The following is a 15,383-nucleotide window of genomic DNA, read 5'->3' as shown; positions in this document are numbered from 1 at the left end:
TATTTGCTGAATATGTAGCTAAAACAGTAAAATGTAAGTAAAGTTTGTCAAAGTCAATGATTATTGTATTACACAGGGCAACTGTAATAGTAAATTATAGTAGCTACCATTTACTCAGCATCTACTCTGTTGAACCTCACATAGTATGTTTTAAAAATACATTCTGGTCTTATCTAATTCTGCAAAAAGATAATACATTTTGTCAATGAGGAAAGTGTATCATGGAGAAGTTCAGTACATTGCCCGACATTATGCCGCCAAATTGGTAAGTGGCACAGTTAGGATTCAGACTTGGAGAGAAAGAAAAAAAGGACTCAGACTTGGTTTGGTCTGGCTCCAAAACCTATTCTCTTTCCTTTACATGCCAGTGAAGCATAATAATGGAAGTTCACAGTCAGAAGGGTGTTGGTTTAAGGCTCTCGGTTCTCCTTTGAAGGGTTCAAGAAGAAGGTTCCTGGAGGGAATGGTATTTCTGGATTTATGGGATGATATGAAATAGCCATTTCAGCAGGCAGAAGTTAAGGATCCTGGAAACAGCCTGAAAGGCCCAAGACAGCTGTCCAGCTGTGCCATTTCTTATGCCATCATTCTTCACTCTAGTCAATTTGAATTTTATTCTTGATTTACAACATTCTTAGTCTGCAAGTAGGATTCCTCTTAATCTTGAATGAATATGGCGGTGTCCAGATCCCAAGGAGAACCGAGAATGACATGCCATGTCAGGATAGGCGCTTTAGTGAAGTGTTTTATACTGTGGAAGTTACGAAGATTGAAATAGTCTGATAAAAAAATGCGGTCAATGATATGGTGAAAGAGTTATTACTTCTGATGCCGTGAACTTTGATGAATTTTCAATTTAAATAATTCCAATATCGTTTGAGGTTCAGGTGTTTTAAATACATTTACACACACACACACACACACACACACACATATATAAAACCTGTCAGCTTGGATATATTCATTTTCTGTTTCTTCAGTATATCAAATGTGAGAGTCTTCACTTTAGGAGACAATAATGTGAAACAGCTGTGCTACTCGCTAGATAGATCCACTTGTGGAATAACAGCAAAAATTGAATTTTTTTCAATATTCGTTGTCATACCTCTGGTTGGTAAAGTGATATCTACAGAAGAAAATCTTAACCAGGAAACATTTTTCTAATTTGAAATTTAAGATTTAACTTCTAAATATTTTTATTAAAAAATTCTCATGTAACTTGAAAATTAGTTTTTATGGTATTTAAGTTTTCACCTTATTTTTGTTTAAAAAAAAAAGGATGTACTTTTCAAGAGAATAATATAAATATATAAAGGCATACTTCATTTTACTATACGTTGCTTTATTGGGATTTGCAGTTACTACATTTTTTACTGACTGAAGTTTTGTAGCAACTTTATACCAAGCAAGTGTGTTGGTGCCTTATTTCCAACTGTGTTTGTTCACTTTATGTTTCTGTGCCACATTTTGATAATTCTTGCAATATTTCAGACTTTCATTTTACTGCATTTGTTACGGTGAGCTGTGGTCAGTGATTTTGACTCACTGAAAGCTTAGACGATGGTTAGCATTTTTTAGCAATGACGTATTTTAAAATTAAGATATATAAATTGTTTATTTAGACATAATGCTATTGTACACTGAATAGACTATGGTGTAAATACAACTTTATATGCACTGGGAGACCAAACAATTCATTGGACTCTATTGTGATACTCGCTTTGTCTGCAAACCAGATCTGCAATATCTCTAAGTTCTGCTTGTAACTCTTCCAACAGCTGAAATGCATTTGTTAATCTCAATTGACTAAGAGCCAAATCAGATTTTTATTTATTTTTATTTTCTTCAGTTTTTATTCAAGTTTCAGGCCGTTAACATACAGTGCAATATTAGTTTCAGGTGTATAATATAGTGATTCAGCACTTCCTTACAACATCTGGTGCTCATCACAAGTATACTCATAATCCCCCAAACTAGATTTTTAAAAAAGATTTTATTTATTTATTTGACAGACAGAGATCCCAAGTAGGCAGAGAGGCAGGCAGACTTTGCTTTGAACTAGTCTACCAAGATTGTACTTACCTTCTATATGTTTCTGTATGTTTTTGGTAAACATTCCTTGAATTTACTACAGTATATATAATAGGCCTTGAATACATAATTTTTAGGAGGTTTTTTTGTACTTATCCATTTATTTTGAAATAATTAGATTCTTGGGAAGTTGCAAAAAATAACACAGAGGCCCCATGTCACCTTTACCAGCAGTGGTACTCATTTCCCCCAGTAGTAATTTTTTCTATAACTATAGAATGTGTTTCCTTTTATTACGTAAATTTTGATGAACTGTGTTTTTAGCTGTCCCTGTTCTTATGTGCTGTCTTTCTTTACATCTTTTGTTTTTTTGTAAACCGGACAAGGAAAGAATTAAGCTTGATTAAATTTGTCCCTTTAATGTTTGCCATTTCTCTGTGGGTTTGAATCTGAGGTTGCACCCTCACAATAAGTAAGCTACTTCCGAATGGAAAGGGGTTATGTTGGGTTTAGCTCTTAGATCCATTACTCGGCATTTCCATATGATTGTCTACAGAGCAGAAGTAGTAAACCTTTCAAAGATGCCTGACCACTGCTGGGCCCTGGGGGCTGCTTGTTTCCCACTAAGCAGGGGCACCTTCCTACCCTCACCATCTCCCACTGCTGATCTGACCTTCCTCCTCACCCACTTGCTGTTCCCTCATCTGCCTAATCCTCAGTTCTGCCCATATGCCAGGCCCGACTGGGATCCCAGGGTTCTCCCAGGGCTGATGATTCTGCACTTCTCGGTGGACCACTCTCCACAACTTTGTCTAATTTCCTTAGGCCTGGGCATCCATCTCCTCTCACAGCTTCCTGCCTGACGGCCCATCCAGGGGAGCCGGACGCTTGAGTCTCCTCCCTCTTGGGGTCTGTGCCACTTCTGCCTGTTCAGGAACCTTGGGTTCCTGATTCAGGAGTCATTGTCTCTTCTGTCTACATCTGTAGTCTTTGTCCCTATAGGGTTCATTGGCATCAGCATTTCTTAAGCTTGCTTGTACATTTTCTAAGCTCAGACAGGACTTCTCCCTCCCCCTCTTTCCTTCTGTGGTACTGCCCTTACCCTCTGCACCTCTGTGGCACACTCCCGGGAATAGTGCTGTGTGCTGGGTCTCACCTCCCACTCGGTTCCAGCCCTCTCCATGGCACCCCTGCCCCTGGCACTCTGGCTGTGGCTTTTATTACTGATGTGTGTCACTGGTGCACTACCTATAGCCTCCTGGGTTTTTTCCTAACCCACTTCTGCCTTCTTCCTCTCCAGTGTCTACACGGCAGCCAAAAGAACCTTTTAAAAACACAGATCGGGGACACCTCAGTTGGTTAAGCAGCTGCCTTCAGCTCGGGTCATGATCCCGGCGTCCTGGGATCGAGTCCCATATCGGGCTCCTTGCTCCGCGGGGAGCCTGCTTCTCCCTCTGACTCTGCCTGCCTCTCTGTCTGCCTGTGCTCGCTCTCTCTCTCTGAAAAATAAATAAATAAAATCTTTAAAAAAAAAAACAAACACAGATCGGACCTTATTACTTCTTTGTTTAGAACTCCCCAGTGGCTTACCGTGAGGCAGAGTCTGAGGGTGGAGACCAGTGTCCCTGCTTTGCTCCTACCTGGCTCTCCAGCTTGCTGGAACCCTGCTTTCCTGCCTGTGGCTCCCTCTCCACCCGCCAAGGGCCCTCTTCTTTTCTGCCTCCACACATAGCGTTTCTTCTGCCTGGGACGCTTCTTTCTCCCTGCAGCCCATCCCTTTTTCCTTAATGCCTGTTCATTGTGTGAATTTCACATCTACATGAGTTCCTCAGTTAAGCCTTTTTAGATCGTGGCTCTCCTACAGATCTGCACTGCTTTTCTGTCTTAGTGCTTATGATAGTTGTTAACTCTTGTTAACAAAATTGTGCTTACATGGGGGATGCCAGCCGAGGAAGTTCATGGGACCAGGACCCTGTCTGTTGGCCATTTTCTGTCCCTGAGACCTAATACAGTGCTCACCCACAGTGTTTTTCATTGTTGGAAAAATGAGAAAACGACATCCTTCCACATACCTTTTTTTTTTTTAAATGAAAACAGAACTATTAAAGTTTTGCAAGGCATGAACAATCCAAGTATAGCACAAGTCATGTCAGCTGAAGATATAATATAAAGTGAGGTTTAACGAAATTGAACATTCTGATAGAGGCATTTAGCATTTATGACTTAACTAAATATTGACTTTTAAAAATTCTGTCTGAGGAAATTTTTGTTTTATACAAGATGGCTGCCCCTGGTGTGAGAAAACCCCAGGCCTCTCCACCTGTGACAGAATCTACACTGTATAACCTCCTTCAATCCATGTCTTAATTCCTTAAAATTTCCTTTTTGCCTGGTATGCCTTTCTTATAGCCAAACAGGAAGAAGAGAGAATAGGCTTTGTTGTTGTCTGAGCCTTCATCATGTACTGCTGTAGCCTTTCACTTAAGCCTTTCTTAAACGATCATTCTAGTGTTCATTCGTTCCTTCTGGAAAGATTTATGGAGTGTCTCCTGTCGGCTGGGCACTCTAAGGGGATACATGTAAATATGGTAGTGCCCAGTCCCCTGTCCAGCAGACAGCTCATGGTGGTCATTTGTGGGTGGTTAATTTACACAACAGTAGTGCTAGGAACCTGCCCCAGGTGTCTTCTGGGATGGGTTTCCCTGTACAGGGGCTTTTAGCTTCATTTAGATTATACATAGAATTGTATAAAGTGGTAGTTCTCTTCAGTAAAGATCAATATTAATGATGTTAAAGTAGAGTAAGGTGACTGAAGTGTTTCCTTGACTACATTATTAGTGCATTTCTAAGCAAATATGTGATGTTATGTGATTAGGCCTAATTAGTCTCGAGGAGGAAGCCTTAAATCAAATAGGATCATTATACTGAGTTTCCAAGCTCTGCAGTTCTTTCAGGTTGGAGAATAAAAGAGTGTGCAATTCATTATCATGGTTATTTGTTAGGATATCAGTTCAGCTTTAATACTGGCCGACACCATGGATTATCATCTATTTCTCCACACTTGACTCCTTTATTCCTATCAGCCCTTATTAGGTGCATTTAAAAGTTAACAGAGCACTTGAACAGGCTTTCACTGGTAACAAAGAACAGAAAAAGCAATCACTTTTACTAGTTTTTTTTTTTTCCTCTTTTCTAAGGTTTTAAAAAGATTTTAAAAGATCTGTGCCACTATCTTAGTTCCCTGTAGTGCTGTATTTTTCCTGTATGGACCCTAATTCGACAGGCACCGTGACTAAATTCAGTTATTCATTTATTCGTTTGTTGTCATTTTTAACTTTCCTACCCCATAAGCACACAGTGCAGTGACTTATTAAACAACTTACTCACATATATATTCTTTTGTTTTTCAAGTCGCTGCCCAAAAATATGGTGTCTCGACTTTGTGAATCGAAAAAGGTGTGTGCTGCTGCCGATATGCAACTTCAGGTATGTATGTACCTTTGTTCTGAAGTTTTTCAGAGTGATTATTCAAAATAAATATATAACTTTAAATTCTTGCCAGTGCTACACATTTATTATAATAATTATGCTTCTAAGACATCTTTCATCTGAGTTCAAAGAACTTGACCCAAACCGACTCATTCAGTCCTCACACTATCCTTGTGAAGTGGATGTTAAATAAGGTTATTTCCCATTTTCAGTTGGGAAGATCAAAGCTTGGGAAAGGCACGTGACTTCTAAATCATACATTTCAGCAACCATGTTATATTTTATGTCCCTTTGTATCTTTTCAAAATTTTGTAGTTTTGACGTGAGGTTTAAACAATAATGACTGTTAGTTTTAGATAATATTCAAAACCAGTTTTCTAGGTTTCCAGATACAGACTAGAAAGAACTTAGGAACCATCTGGATGTCAGGTCTACATGATACCAGATGTTTCGGTTACTTGTAATTACTGAGATTGTTTATGGAATCCTTACTCTTCATCAGGTCTTGAGAATTCTGTAAACACAGCCCAAACACCCATCTTTCATCTCAGGCAATATTCATTTTATAGTGATCCAGCTACCTATTTAAAAGTGTGGGCTCCATTTAATTGCTCTATGTTTTTGTAAAATTCAGCCCTCATGAACTCTGTTTATGTTGTACCTTAAATTATATATTTGAAGAAAAGGTATACTATAGAAAAACTTTTTATTTATATTTGATTTATATTAATGTCTCTGCATATCAATATAATTTTAAAAGGACCTCTGAATTATTTAAAAAATTAGCATTACTCAGCAAAAGTCTTTCAATTTGCTGATATCTATAGTAGAAGTCCTACCTTTTAAAAACCTGGGTTGTGGCTTTCTTTTTGAATATTTGTTCTGAAGATTTTCTTTTAAAATGGAAAACCAACCTTTCCTTCCTTCCCCCCCAAACGAATAACCCCCTGAGAGACAGAGAGGAAGAGAAAGGAGAGGGAGGCAGATTCTTGCCAGAGCAGCAACCCGTGCCGGCTTTCCTATTCCACAATAGCCCCTTGTACAGTGCAGACAAATAAGGGTGGAAAGGAAATGAATTGTTCCAGGTTTCTAAGGGGGTATACGCAATGCTCTTAAAATTGCAATTTTTTTTCCTCTTGTGCATTGTTTTAAAAATAAGCTCCTGTTTTTCTGTTGCTATAAGGCTGTTGGTCTCCCTGGGTGGGCAAATAGGCTCATCACTTTAGAATTGTTTGTTTTATCAGCAAATAAGCATGAAACACATGCACATTTCATTTATTTTGCTCTGTTTTTATCATTAAAAAATCCAGTCCATGTTTATGCCTTTCATTGTGGAAGGCATAACTATAGGAATGAAACTTTTAAATTCCAATTTGTTTATAGATTGGCAAACAAAAAACAAAAAACAAAACACCTTAGTGGAAGTTAGAATTTAAGTTGCAGTTCCTAATAACCTACTCTCTTAGAATATAGACAAGATGCGGATGAGTAATTTTGGCTTCTCTGATTACTTTATGCATTGTTACTCATTATAGAATATAGAATTGAAAGAGCTGTATTTAGCTATATGTTTAGATTACCAGTTAGAGTAAAGCAATATTTATATTTAGGAAATGTCTGTATTTTTCTAGGGAAGGTTTAAACTTGACTTATAATTTAGAACCATAATTCTATATCTAGATGAAGCCAAGAGCTAGAGGTCATTTAAATTTTTTCTTTTATCCAAACTAATCCTCTGTTCTTTTAAGTCAACAGCTGCACATTCTCTACAAATTCCATTTTTAAATCAGAAAGATACATATCAGAAACATAATTGCATGTCAGAATTTTTCCTTTAAAATAAAGCAAGTTTTCTACTTCCTTGCTTCAGGTGAACTCCAAACAGTGTTAATACTCAAGCCAAATGTTCCAGTGAAAAAGCCCTTTATCTTTACTTCAGATTTGCTCTGTAAAATTTAGTTTTCAGAACTTCATAAGCAACAGATTTCATGTTCAAACTAATGCTTTATTCTTCTATCATGTTTCAATACCCTGTGCCCTCTCCTTAGAGGTGAGTGATCATTCTCTCCTGGTCACCTCCTTAAGGCAGAACTACCCATGCACAGCAGCTGCTTCCCTGGTATCTCCCGACACCGGGTGTGGGGGCCAGCTTGGCCCTAGCTCCAGATTTGGCAACAGCTGCACCAGAATTCTTAGTAACATCTGTACTTGCCAGATGAAAGATTGCTATTCCTTTTCTTCACCTTACCCCATCTATTTCACATTCTATCCCTTTTCACAAAACTGGGATTTGGACCATTTCACTGCCCTCATTTAAGATATGGCAGGATTCAAAGAAGAGACCAAACAGGATTTATGAGATCCAGAAGGTCACAAGTTGTAACTTCATTTTTTTTCATATTTCTAACCATATATTTTATGTATATCTATAGATATCTATGGGCCAAATTCCAGTTTTGTGGTCACAAATTTAATTTACTCCATTGTACATGAAGAGTACCTTACAGATAGTATCCAAAAATTTTTTAATCTCCTTCATCATAAAATGGTCGAAAGCTTTCCTTTTCATCATCAGTGTGGTCTTAAATGTGGTACAAATATGTCTCAAGCCATCTACACTTGAATTTGTAAATGTTTTCAGTTGGTATGTGTAATTATTATTCTGGTATGCTTATAATGTCTTTGGCCCACCATGTCTTAGATGGAAGGATGGACTGCCAAGGCTAAGTGGACATTTTCATCTGTCTAGGTCTTTTATGCCACTCTGGATCAGATCTACCATGGGAAGCACCCCCTGAGGACATCAACCACAGACATTCTCAGGGAAACACAGGAGAAATTTTATGGCTTGCCATACGTTCCAAATACTGTGAGTCTTGCATTTTGATCCTGTTGTGTGCTACTGAGTGGTCCAGTTAGTATCTCTGTCAGAGTGAGTATGTCATGGTCACCTTCCCTTTACAGAATTTGAAATCCCTACATGTAGGTCAAGGTTTCCAACAGAGAAATGCTGGAAATTGCCTGGCCCATTTAGTATCTCTAACCATCCATTTACATGTGCTTATTTTCTTCCTGTTAGCAGTGTGTTTCTGGATTCCTGGAAAGGTAGGCGGTGAAAATGATCATTGGAGTTAGTCTGTATTCTTTGTTGTTATTTTCCTATAATGGAAAAGATGGTTAGTGGTGTAAGATGAATGTGATTATCAGCCCCTTATCATTTTCATTGCAAAGGAAATGGACATTTGTTGAGTACTAATTTGTATCAGGGATTATAATAGAAGTTTTGCATATCCTATCTCACTTAGTATAGCCAGATTGGAAAGTGGGAGCATTATTGATTGCTAGGTGCCAGACTCCATCTACTTGCTTTGCAAGAGAACCCCGAATTTCACTCTCAAACCTGTAAATTAGATAATATCACCATATTTGGGGCTCATAGTGAGGTTCATACGCATTACCTGTTTTCTCTGAGATCATTTAGGTTGCGTTGGGGTTCATGAAATCATGCTGTTCCATTGCCCCAGTGTTGCTGGGGGAAGGCTGTGCGTAGCAGAGACAGTGTCGGCTGGTGCAGTTAGCAAGGCGACTGACACTTACTTAGGACTCTGAGTCGCAGCTGGTCGAAACCCAACTCCTATTTCTTGAGCTGAAAAGGGAATTTATTGAGTCTCATAACTGGAAGGTGCAAGGGTGTATTTGGTTTCAGGTAAGTTGGATCTCGTTAGTTCTTACACAACATTCGTTCGAAATGTTTTTCTTTCTTTCCATTTCTCCGGTCTGTCTTTTTTGGGATTCATTTCGTTCTCAGGCAGGCAGCCCTGATGAGGTGTTATGGAGGCTACTGGTAGGGCCCGGTTTGTGTTCTTCCAGCTTAGCCAGTTTGATAGAGAATGAATTTGAAGATACTTCGTAAACTTTAAAATGCTGAGTAAAGGCTCGTCAGTTAAGGCTAATTGTCCAGTGGATCTTCAGGTCCTGATACTCAAATGTACGTGGGGACAATTCACATTGACTAGACAAGTAAAGTAACAGTGCATTTTGTCTTTATAGTACTTCGTATGTGGACCACATCTTCCTTATCCATTTGTCTGTTGAAGGGCATAAGGAAGATGTGGTCCATATACACTATGGAGTATTATGCCTCCATCAGAAAGGATGAATACCCAACTTTTGCAGCAACATGCACGGGACTGGAAGAGATTATGCTGAGTGAAATAAGTCAAGCAGAGAGAGTCAATTATCATATGGTTTCACTTATTTGTGAACATAACAAATAGCATGGAGGACAAGGGGAGATAGAGAGGAGAGGAGTTGAGGGAAATTGGAAGGGGAGGTGAACCATGAGAGACTATGGACTGTGAAAAACAATCTGAGGGTTTTGAAGGGGCAGGGGTTGGGAGGTTGGGGAACCAGGTGGTGGGTATTAGAGAGGGCATGGATTGCATGGAGCACTGGGTGTGGTGCAAAAACAATGAATACTGTTACGCTGAAAAGAAATTTAAAAAAAAATAGGGATGAATTTCAGAAATATGCCAAAAGAAAGAAGCCAGACACCAGAGTACAAAGGCACAAAGGAGCCTTTGGAGCAAAGGAAAGATTCTATATGCCCTCTATGATGGCTACACAGGGTTATTTTTCAGTGAACTATGGGTGGGGGCTGGGGGGTGAATATTAAGAAGCACTTGTGAAGAGCACTGAGTGTTGTTTGTACATGATCAACCACTGAATTCTACCTCTGAAACCAATATTGCACTGTGTTGACTAACTAGAATTTAAATAAAACTTTGAGGGAAAAGAAAAGTAAAAAAAAAAAAAAAAATTCGTATGAGTAGTTTTGGTTGTCTTAGAAGCTTAGTCATGTGCCCCAAATATATAATGATAGTCATGCTACATACCTATTTTTGACCTTATATGTAATTTATTGTTCTAAGGCCGTGTATTACTGAGCTCTGGATTTTCTATATTAGTGAAAATCTGTGGTAATGAGGATAAGCTGACTCTTCCTTTTGAGAAAATATACAAGTTTATCTCTTCTCTGGTATTATCTCCTTTGTTTATTGTCAGTAGCTGTAGCCCTTTGAGTACATTGTTTTAAGTGGTCTTTAGAAGAAGCATAGCTACATTTAGAGAAGAAAGACTCTTTTTTTTTTTTTTTTTTAAGATTTTATTTATTTGTCAGAGAGAGAGAGAGAATGAGCGCGCACAAGCAGGCAGAGTGGCAGGCAGAGGTAGAGAGAGAAGCAGGCTCCCCACTGAGCAAGGAGTCTGATGCAGGACTCCATCCCAGGACCCTAGGATCATGGCCCAACCTGAAGGCAGTGGCTTAAGTGACTGAGCCACCCAGGCATCCTGAAGAAAGATTCTTTTTTTTTTTTTTTTTAAGATTTTATTTATTTATTTGACAGAGAGAGATCACAAGTAGGCAGAGAGGCAGGCAGAGAGAGAGGAGGAAGCAGGCTCCCTGCTGAGCAGAGAGCCCGATGCGGGACTCGATCCCAGGAGCCCGGGATCATGACCTGAGCCGAAGGCAGCGGCTTAACCCACTGAGCCACCCAGGTGCCCCAGAAAGACTCTTTTAAAGATTGTTGTTGTTGTCATCTTTTTCTGTTTTTTGTTTTTTTCAAAGAAACAGAGCTTGTTTAGGTTTGCATAAATATTCTTTTCTTCCTTCTTAGAAACTTCTGCATTTTCTCATTCAATTCATCACCAAGCTTATAACAATATAAAAATAAAAAATAAGTTGAGGATACTTATTGGAATTCTTCAGTGCAGTATTCATCAGGGCAATAAGACAGGAAAAGAAAAAATACAAGCATTAGAAAAGAAGTAACACAACCGTCATTATTTGCAGATGATTGATTGTTTGCTGAGAAAATCCCAAGTATGTATACGTAAATTAGTGACATTAATGAGAAATTAGAAACTTATTTGGATAAACAATGTATAAAAATTAATATTCCATCTATGTTTATCATCAACAAACTGAAAAACAATTTTAAAGATACCATTGTGGAAATAAAAAGAGTATGAGATACCTACTAAAAAAAATCTAAAATAAGAACAAATATAATTGAGATGTCTATACTACCCAAAGCAGTCTATGGATTTAATGCAATCCCTCTCAAAATACCACAGTAGTTTTTCACAGAGCTAAAAAAGAAATCCTAAAATTTGTATGGAACTATAAAAGACCTCAAATAGCCAAAGCAATCCTGAAAAAGAAAGCAAACATGGAGGCATCACAATTTCAGACTTCAAGTTGTATTACAAAGGTGTAGTCATGAAGACAGTATGGTACTGGCATGAGCACAGACACAGAGATCAGTGGAACAGAATAGAAAACCCAGAAATGAATCTACAGCTTTATGGTCAACTAATCTTCAACAAAGCAGGAAAGAATATCCAGTGGGAAGAAGACAGTCTCTTCAGTAAATGGTATTGGGAAAACTGGACAGCCACATGCAGAAGAATGAAACCGGACCACTTTCTTATACCATATACAAAAATAAATTAAAAATGGTTAGAAGACCTAAATGTGAGATAGGAAACCATCAAACTCCTAGAGGAGAACACACACAGTAACCTTTTTGACCCTGGCCATTGAAACTTCTTACTAGACATGTCTCCAGAGGCAAGGGAAACAAAAGTAAAAATAAGCTATTGGGACTTCATCAAAATAAAAAGTTGCTACACAGTGAAGGAAATAATCAATAAAACTAAAAGGCAACCTATGGAATGGAAGGAGATATTTGCAAATGGCATATCTGATAAAAGGTTAGTATCCAAAATATTTAAAGAACTTATAATGTTCAACGTCCAAAAAACAAATAATCCAGTAAAAAAAAAAATTGGGCAGAAGACATGAATAGATATTTTCCAAAGAAGACAACCAGATGACAGACACATGAAAAGATTCACAACATCACTCATCAGGGAAATACAAATCAAAATTACAATGAGTTGGCAACTCATTTAGTCAGAATGGCTAAAATGAACAACTGAGGAAACAACAGGTGTTGGCAAGGATGTGGAGAATGGGGAACATTTTATTTTTTATTTTTTAAAAAAGATTTTATTTATTTAACAGAGAGAGAAATCACAAGTAGGCAGAGAGGCAGGCAGAGGGGGAAGGGGGAAGCAGGCCCCCCGCTGAGCAGAGAGCCCTATGTAGGGCTCAATCCCAGGACCCTGAGATCATGACCTGAGCGGAAGGCAGAGGCTTAACCCACTGAGCTTCCCAGGTACCCAGAAAAGGGAATCTTTTTTTTTTGTTTTTTGTTTGTTTGTTTTGTTTTTCTTCCAATTTTATGGAGATATAATTAACAACATTATATTAGTTTAAGATGTACAACGTAAAGTGGTTTGGCATATGTTGATATTGCCAAATAATGACCACCACAGTAAGTTCAGTTAACACCACACACAGTTATAAATTTTTCTTCCTGTGAGATCATTTAAGATCTATTCTCTTAGCAACTTTCATATACACAAAACAGTATTGTTAACCATGGTCACCATCACATCCCCAGGACTAATTTTTTTTAAATTAACATATAATGTATTATTAGCCCCAGGGTTACAGGTCTGTGAATCATCAGGCTTACACACTTCACAGCAATCACTATAACACATACCTTCCCCAATGTCCATAACTCAACCACCCTCTCACTACCTCCCTCCCCCCACAGCCCTCAGTTTGTTTTGTGAGATTAAGAGTCTCTTATGGTTGAAAGGGGAACATTTTAATACTGTTGGTAGGATTGTAGACTGGTATAGCCACTGTGGAAAGCAGTGTGGAGGTTCATCAAAAAAAAAAAAAAAAAAAAAAAGTTAAATATAGAACTACCCTGTGATCCAGTAATTATATGACTAGGTATTTACCCAAAGGATACAAAAGTACTGATTTGAAGGGATATATGCACTCCCATGTTCTTAGCAACAATATCAACAATAGCCAAATTATGGAAAGAGATGAATGTCCATCAACTGATGAATGGATAGAGAAGCTGTGGGGTGTGTGTGTGTATATGCACACACACACACACACACACACACACACAATGGAATATTACTCTGCCATCAAAAATAATGAAATCTTGCCATTTGCAACAATGTGGATAGAGCTGGGGGGTATAATGCTAAGTGAAATAAGTCAGTCACCGAAAGACAAATACCATAGGATCTCACTTATATGTGGAATTCACGAAACAAAACAGATGAACACAGTGGGAGAAGAAAAAGAGTCAAACCAAGAAACAGACTCTTAACTATACAGAAGAAACTGAAGATTACTGGGGGGGAAGCGGGTGGGGAAATAGGTTAATAGATGGTGGGGAGTAAGGAGTGCACTCACTGTGATGAGCATGGGGTATTGTATGTAAGTATTGAATCACCATATTGTACATCTGAAGCTAATATTACACTGTAGGTTAACTAACTGGAATTTAAATAAAAGCGTGAAAAAAAATCTAAAATAAAAAGTGTATTGTCTTTATTTTCAAAATCCTAAATAAATGAGGAACTGAACCATATTTATAGATAAGATTTAATACCAAAAAGATATTAATTTTTTCTCCAATTAATGTGTTATTCTCCAATTAATTTAATGCAATTTTATTGGTTTGTTTGTTTGAGGCTGTACAGTTTTATATGGAAGAGCAATGGCGCAAGAATAGCAAGGGCAGTTTTGAAGAATAGCAGCAAGTTGGTAGACTTGCCCACTTGGGATTAGGGTCCAAATTAAGCAGTAGGAGCTGAGGTAGTGGGACGGTGTGGGACAGACAAATAGAACAGAGCCAGTGGAACAGAACCAGAAGCCCAAATGTGGCTTTGACACATGTATGGACTCCTGAGCCTAAACTGGTGGCTGTGTAGATCTGTGGGCCAAGAAGAAACTAGTCTTTTTTAAAAATGGTGCTGTAAGGATTGATCATCCATATGGATAAGACGAAACTTGTATCTTGGTCTCATTCTGCACACAAATACAAAGTGGGTTGAAGACCCAAATGTAAAAAAAAAAAAAAAAAGTAAAAAAAGTAAAGCTTTAAATTTTTAGAAGATAATACAAAAGGATGTCTTTCTGATTGCCGCTGTTTTACTTACTCAGACTATTTTATAGTGAAAGGCATTAATCATAAGACAAGACTGATAAATTCAACTATATGGAAATTTGAATCTTCTGTTTATCAAAAGAAATGTAAAAAATAGTGAAAGGAAAGCTACAGACTGGAAGTACGTATTTTCAACACCTATTATTGGATATTTTCTTTAGTTAGTTATTTACTTTCATTATGGTAAAAAAAAAAAAAACCCACATAGCATAAAATATACCATCCTGAAAGGAGTATTTTTGAAGTTCTTTGAATGGGCAAAAGGCATAGATATGTAGTGAGACATATAAAATGACCTCCAAATTCATCAGTGACTGCTAATTCAAACCACATTAGGATAGCAGCCTATTCTCACCCATCTGGCAAAAAAAAAAAAAAAAAAAAAGACAGTTGACTATACCCAGTGTCGACAAGGGTGTGGAGTTACAGGAGTTCTTAACATCTCTGGGTAGGTGTGCACATTTGTATGGCCTCTTTGGAAAACACTTGGGCATTATCAGTAACACTGAAGATGGACATTCCCTATGACCCAGCAACACAACTTATATATCCAACCTAGTGTTGTCTTGTTAAGAATAGGAAGGTCTGGGCATCTGGGTGGCTCAGTGGGTTAAGCCTCTGCCTTCGGCTCAGGTCATGATCTCAGGGTCCTGGGATGGAACCCTGCATCGGGCTCTCTGCTCAGCAGGGAGCCTGTTCCACCCCCCCCCCCCGTCTGCCTCTGCCTACTTGTGATCTCTCTCTCTGTCAAAT

General features: G+C 38.2%; 1 protein-coding gene across 1 annotated transcript in view; it reads left to right on the top strand.

Moving 5' to 3' along the window:
- Positions 1-15,383, top strand: part of LOC122906923 (mitochondrial intermediate peptidase) — a 170,228-nt gene that overhangs the window by 85,952 nt on the left and 68,893 nt on the right. The window contains exons 15-16 of the mRNA XM_044249420.1: positions 5,443-5,517; positions 8,270-8,389. Coding sequence (XP_044105355.1) covers positions 5,443-5,517; positions 8,270-8,389 — 195 coding nt within the window. The remainder of the gene's footprint in view (positions 1-5,442; positions 5,518-8,269; positions 8,390-15,383) is intronic.

Source organism: Neovison vison, chromosome 5 (genome assembly GCF_020171115.1).
Source record: "Neovison vison isolate M4711 chromosome 5, ASM_NN_V1, whole genome shotgun sequence".
Lineage (NCBI taxonomy): Eukaryota > Metazoa > Chordata > Mammalia > Carnivora > Mustelidae > Neogale > Neogale vison.
This window is presented reverse-complemented; position numbering and strand designations above follow the sequence as displayed.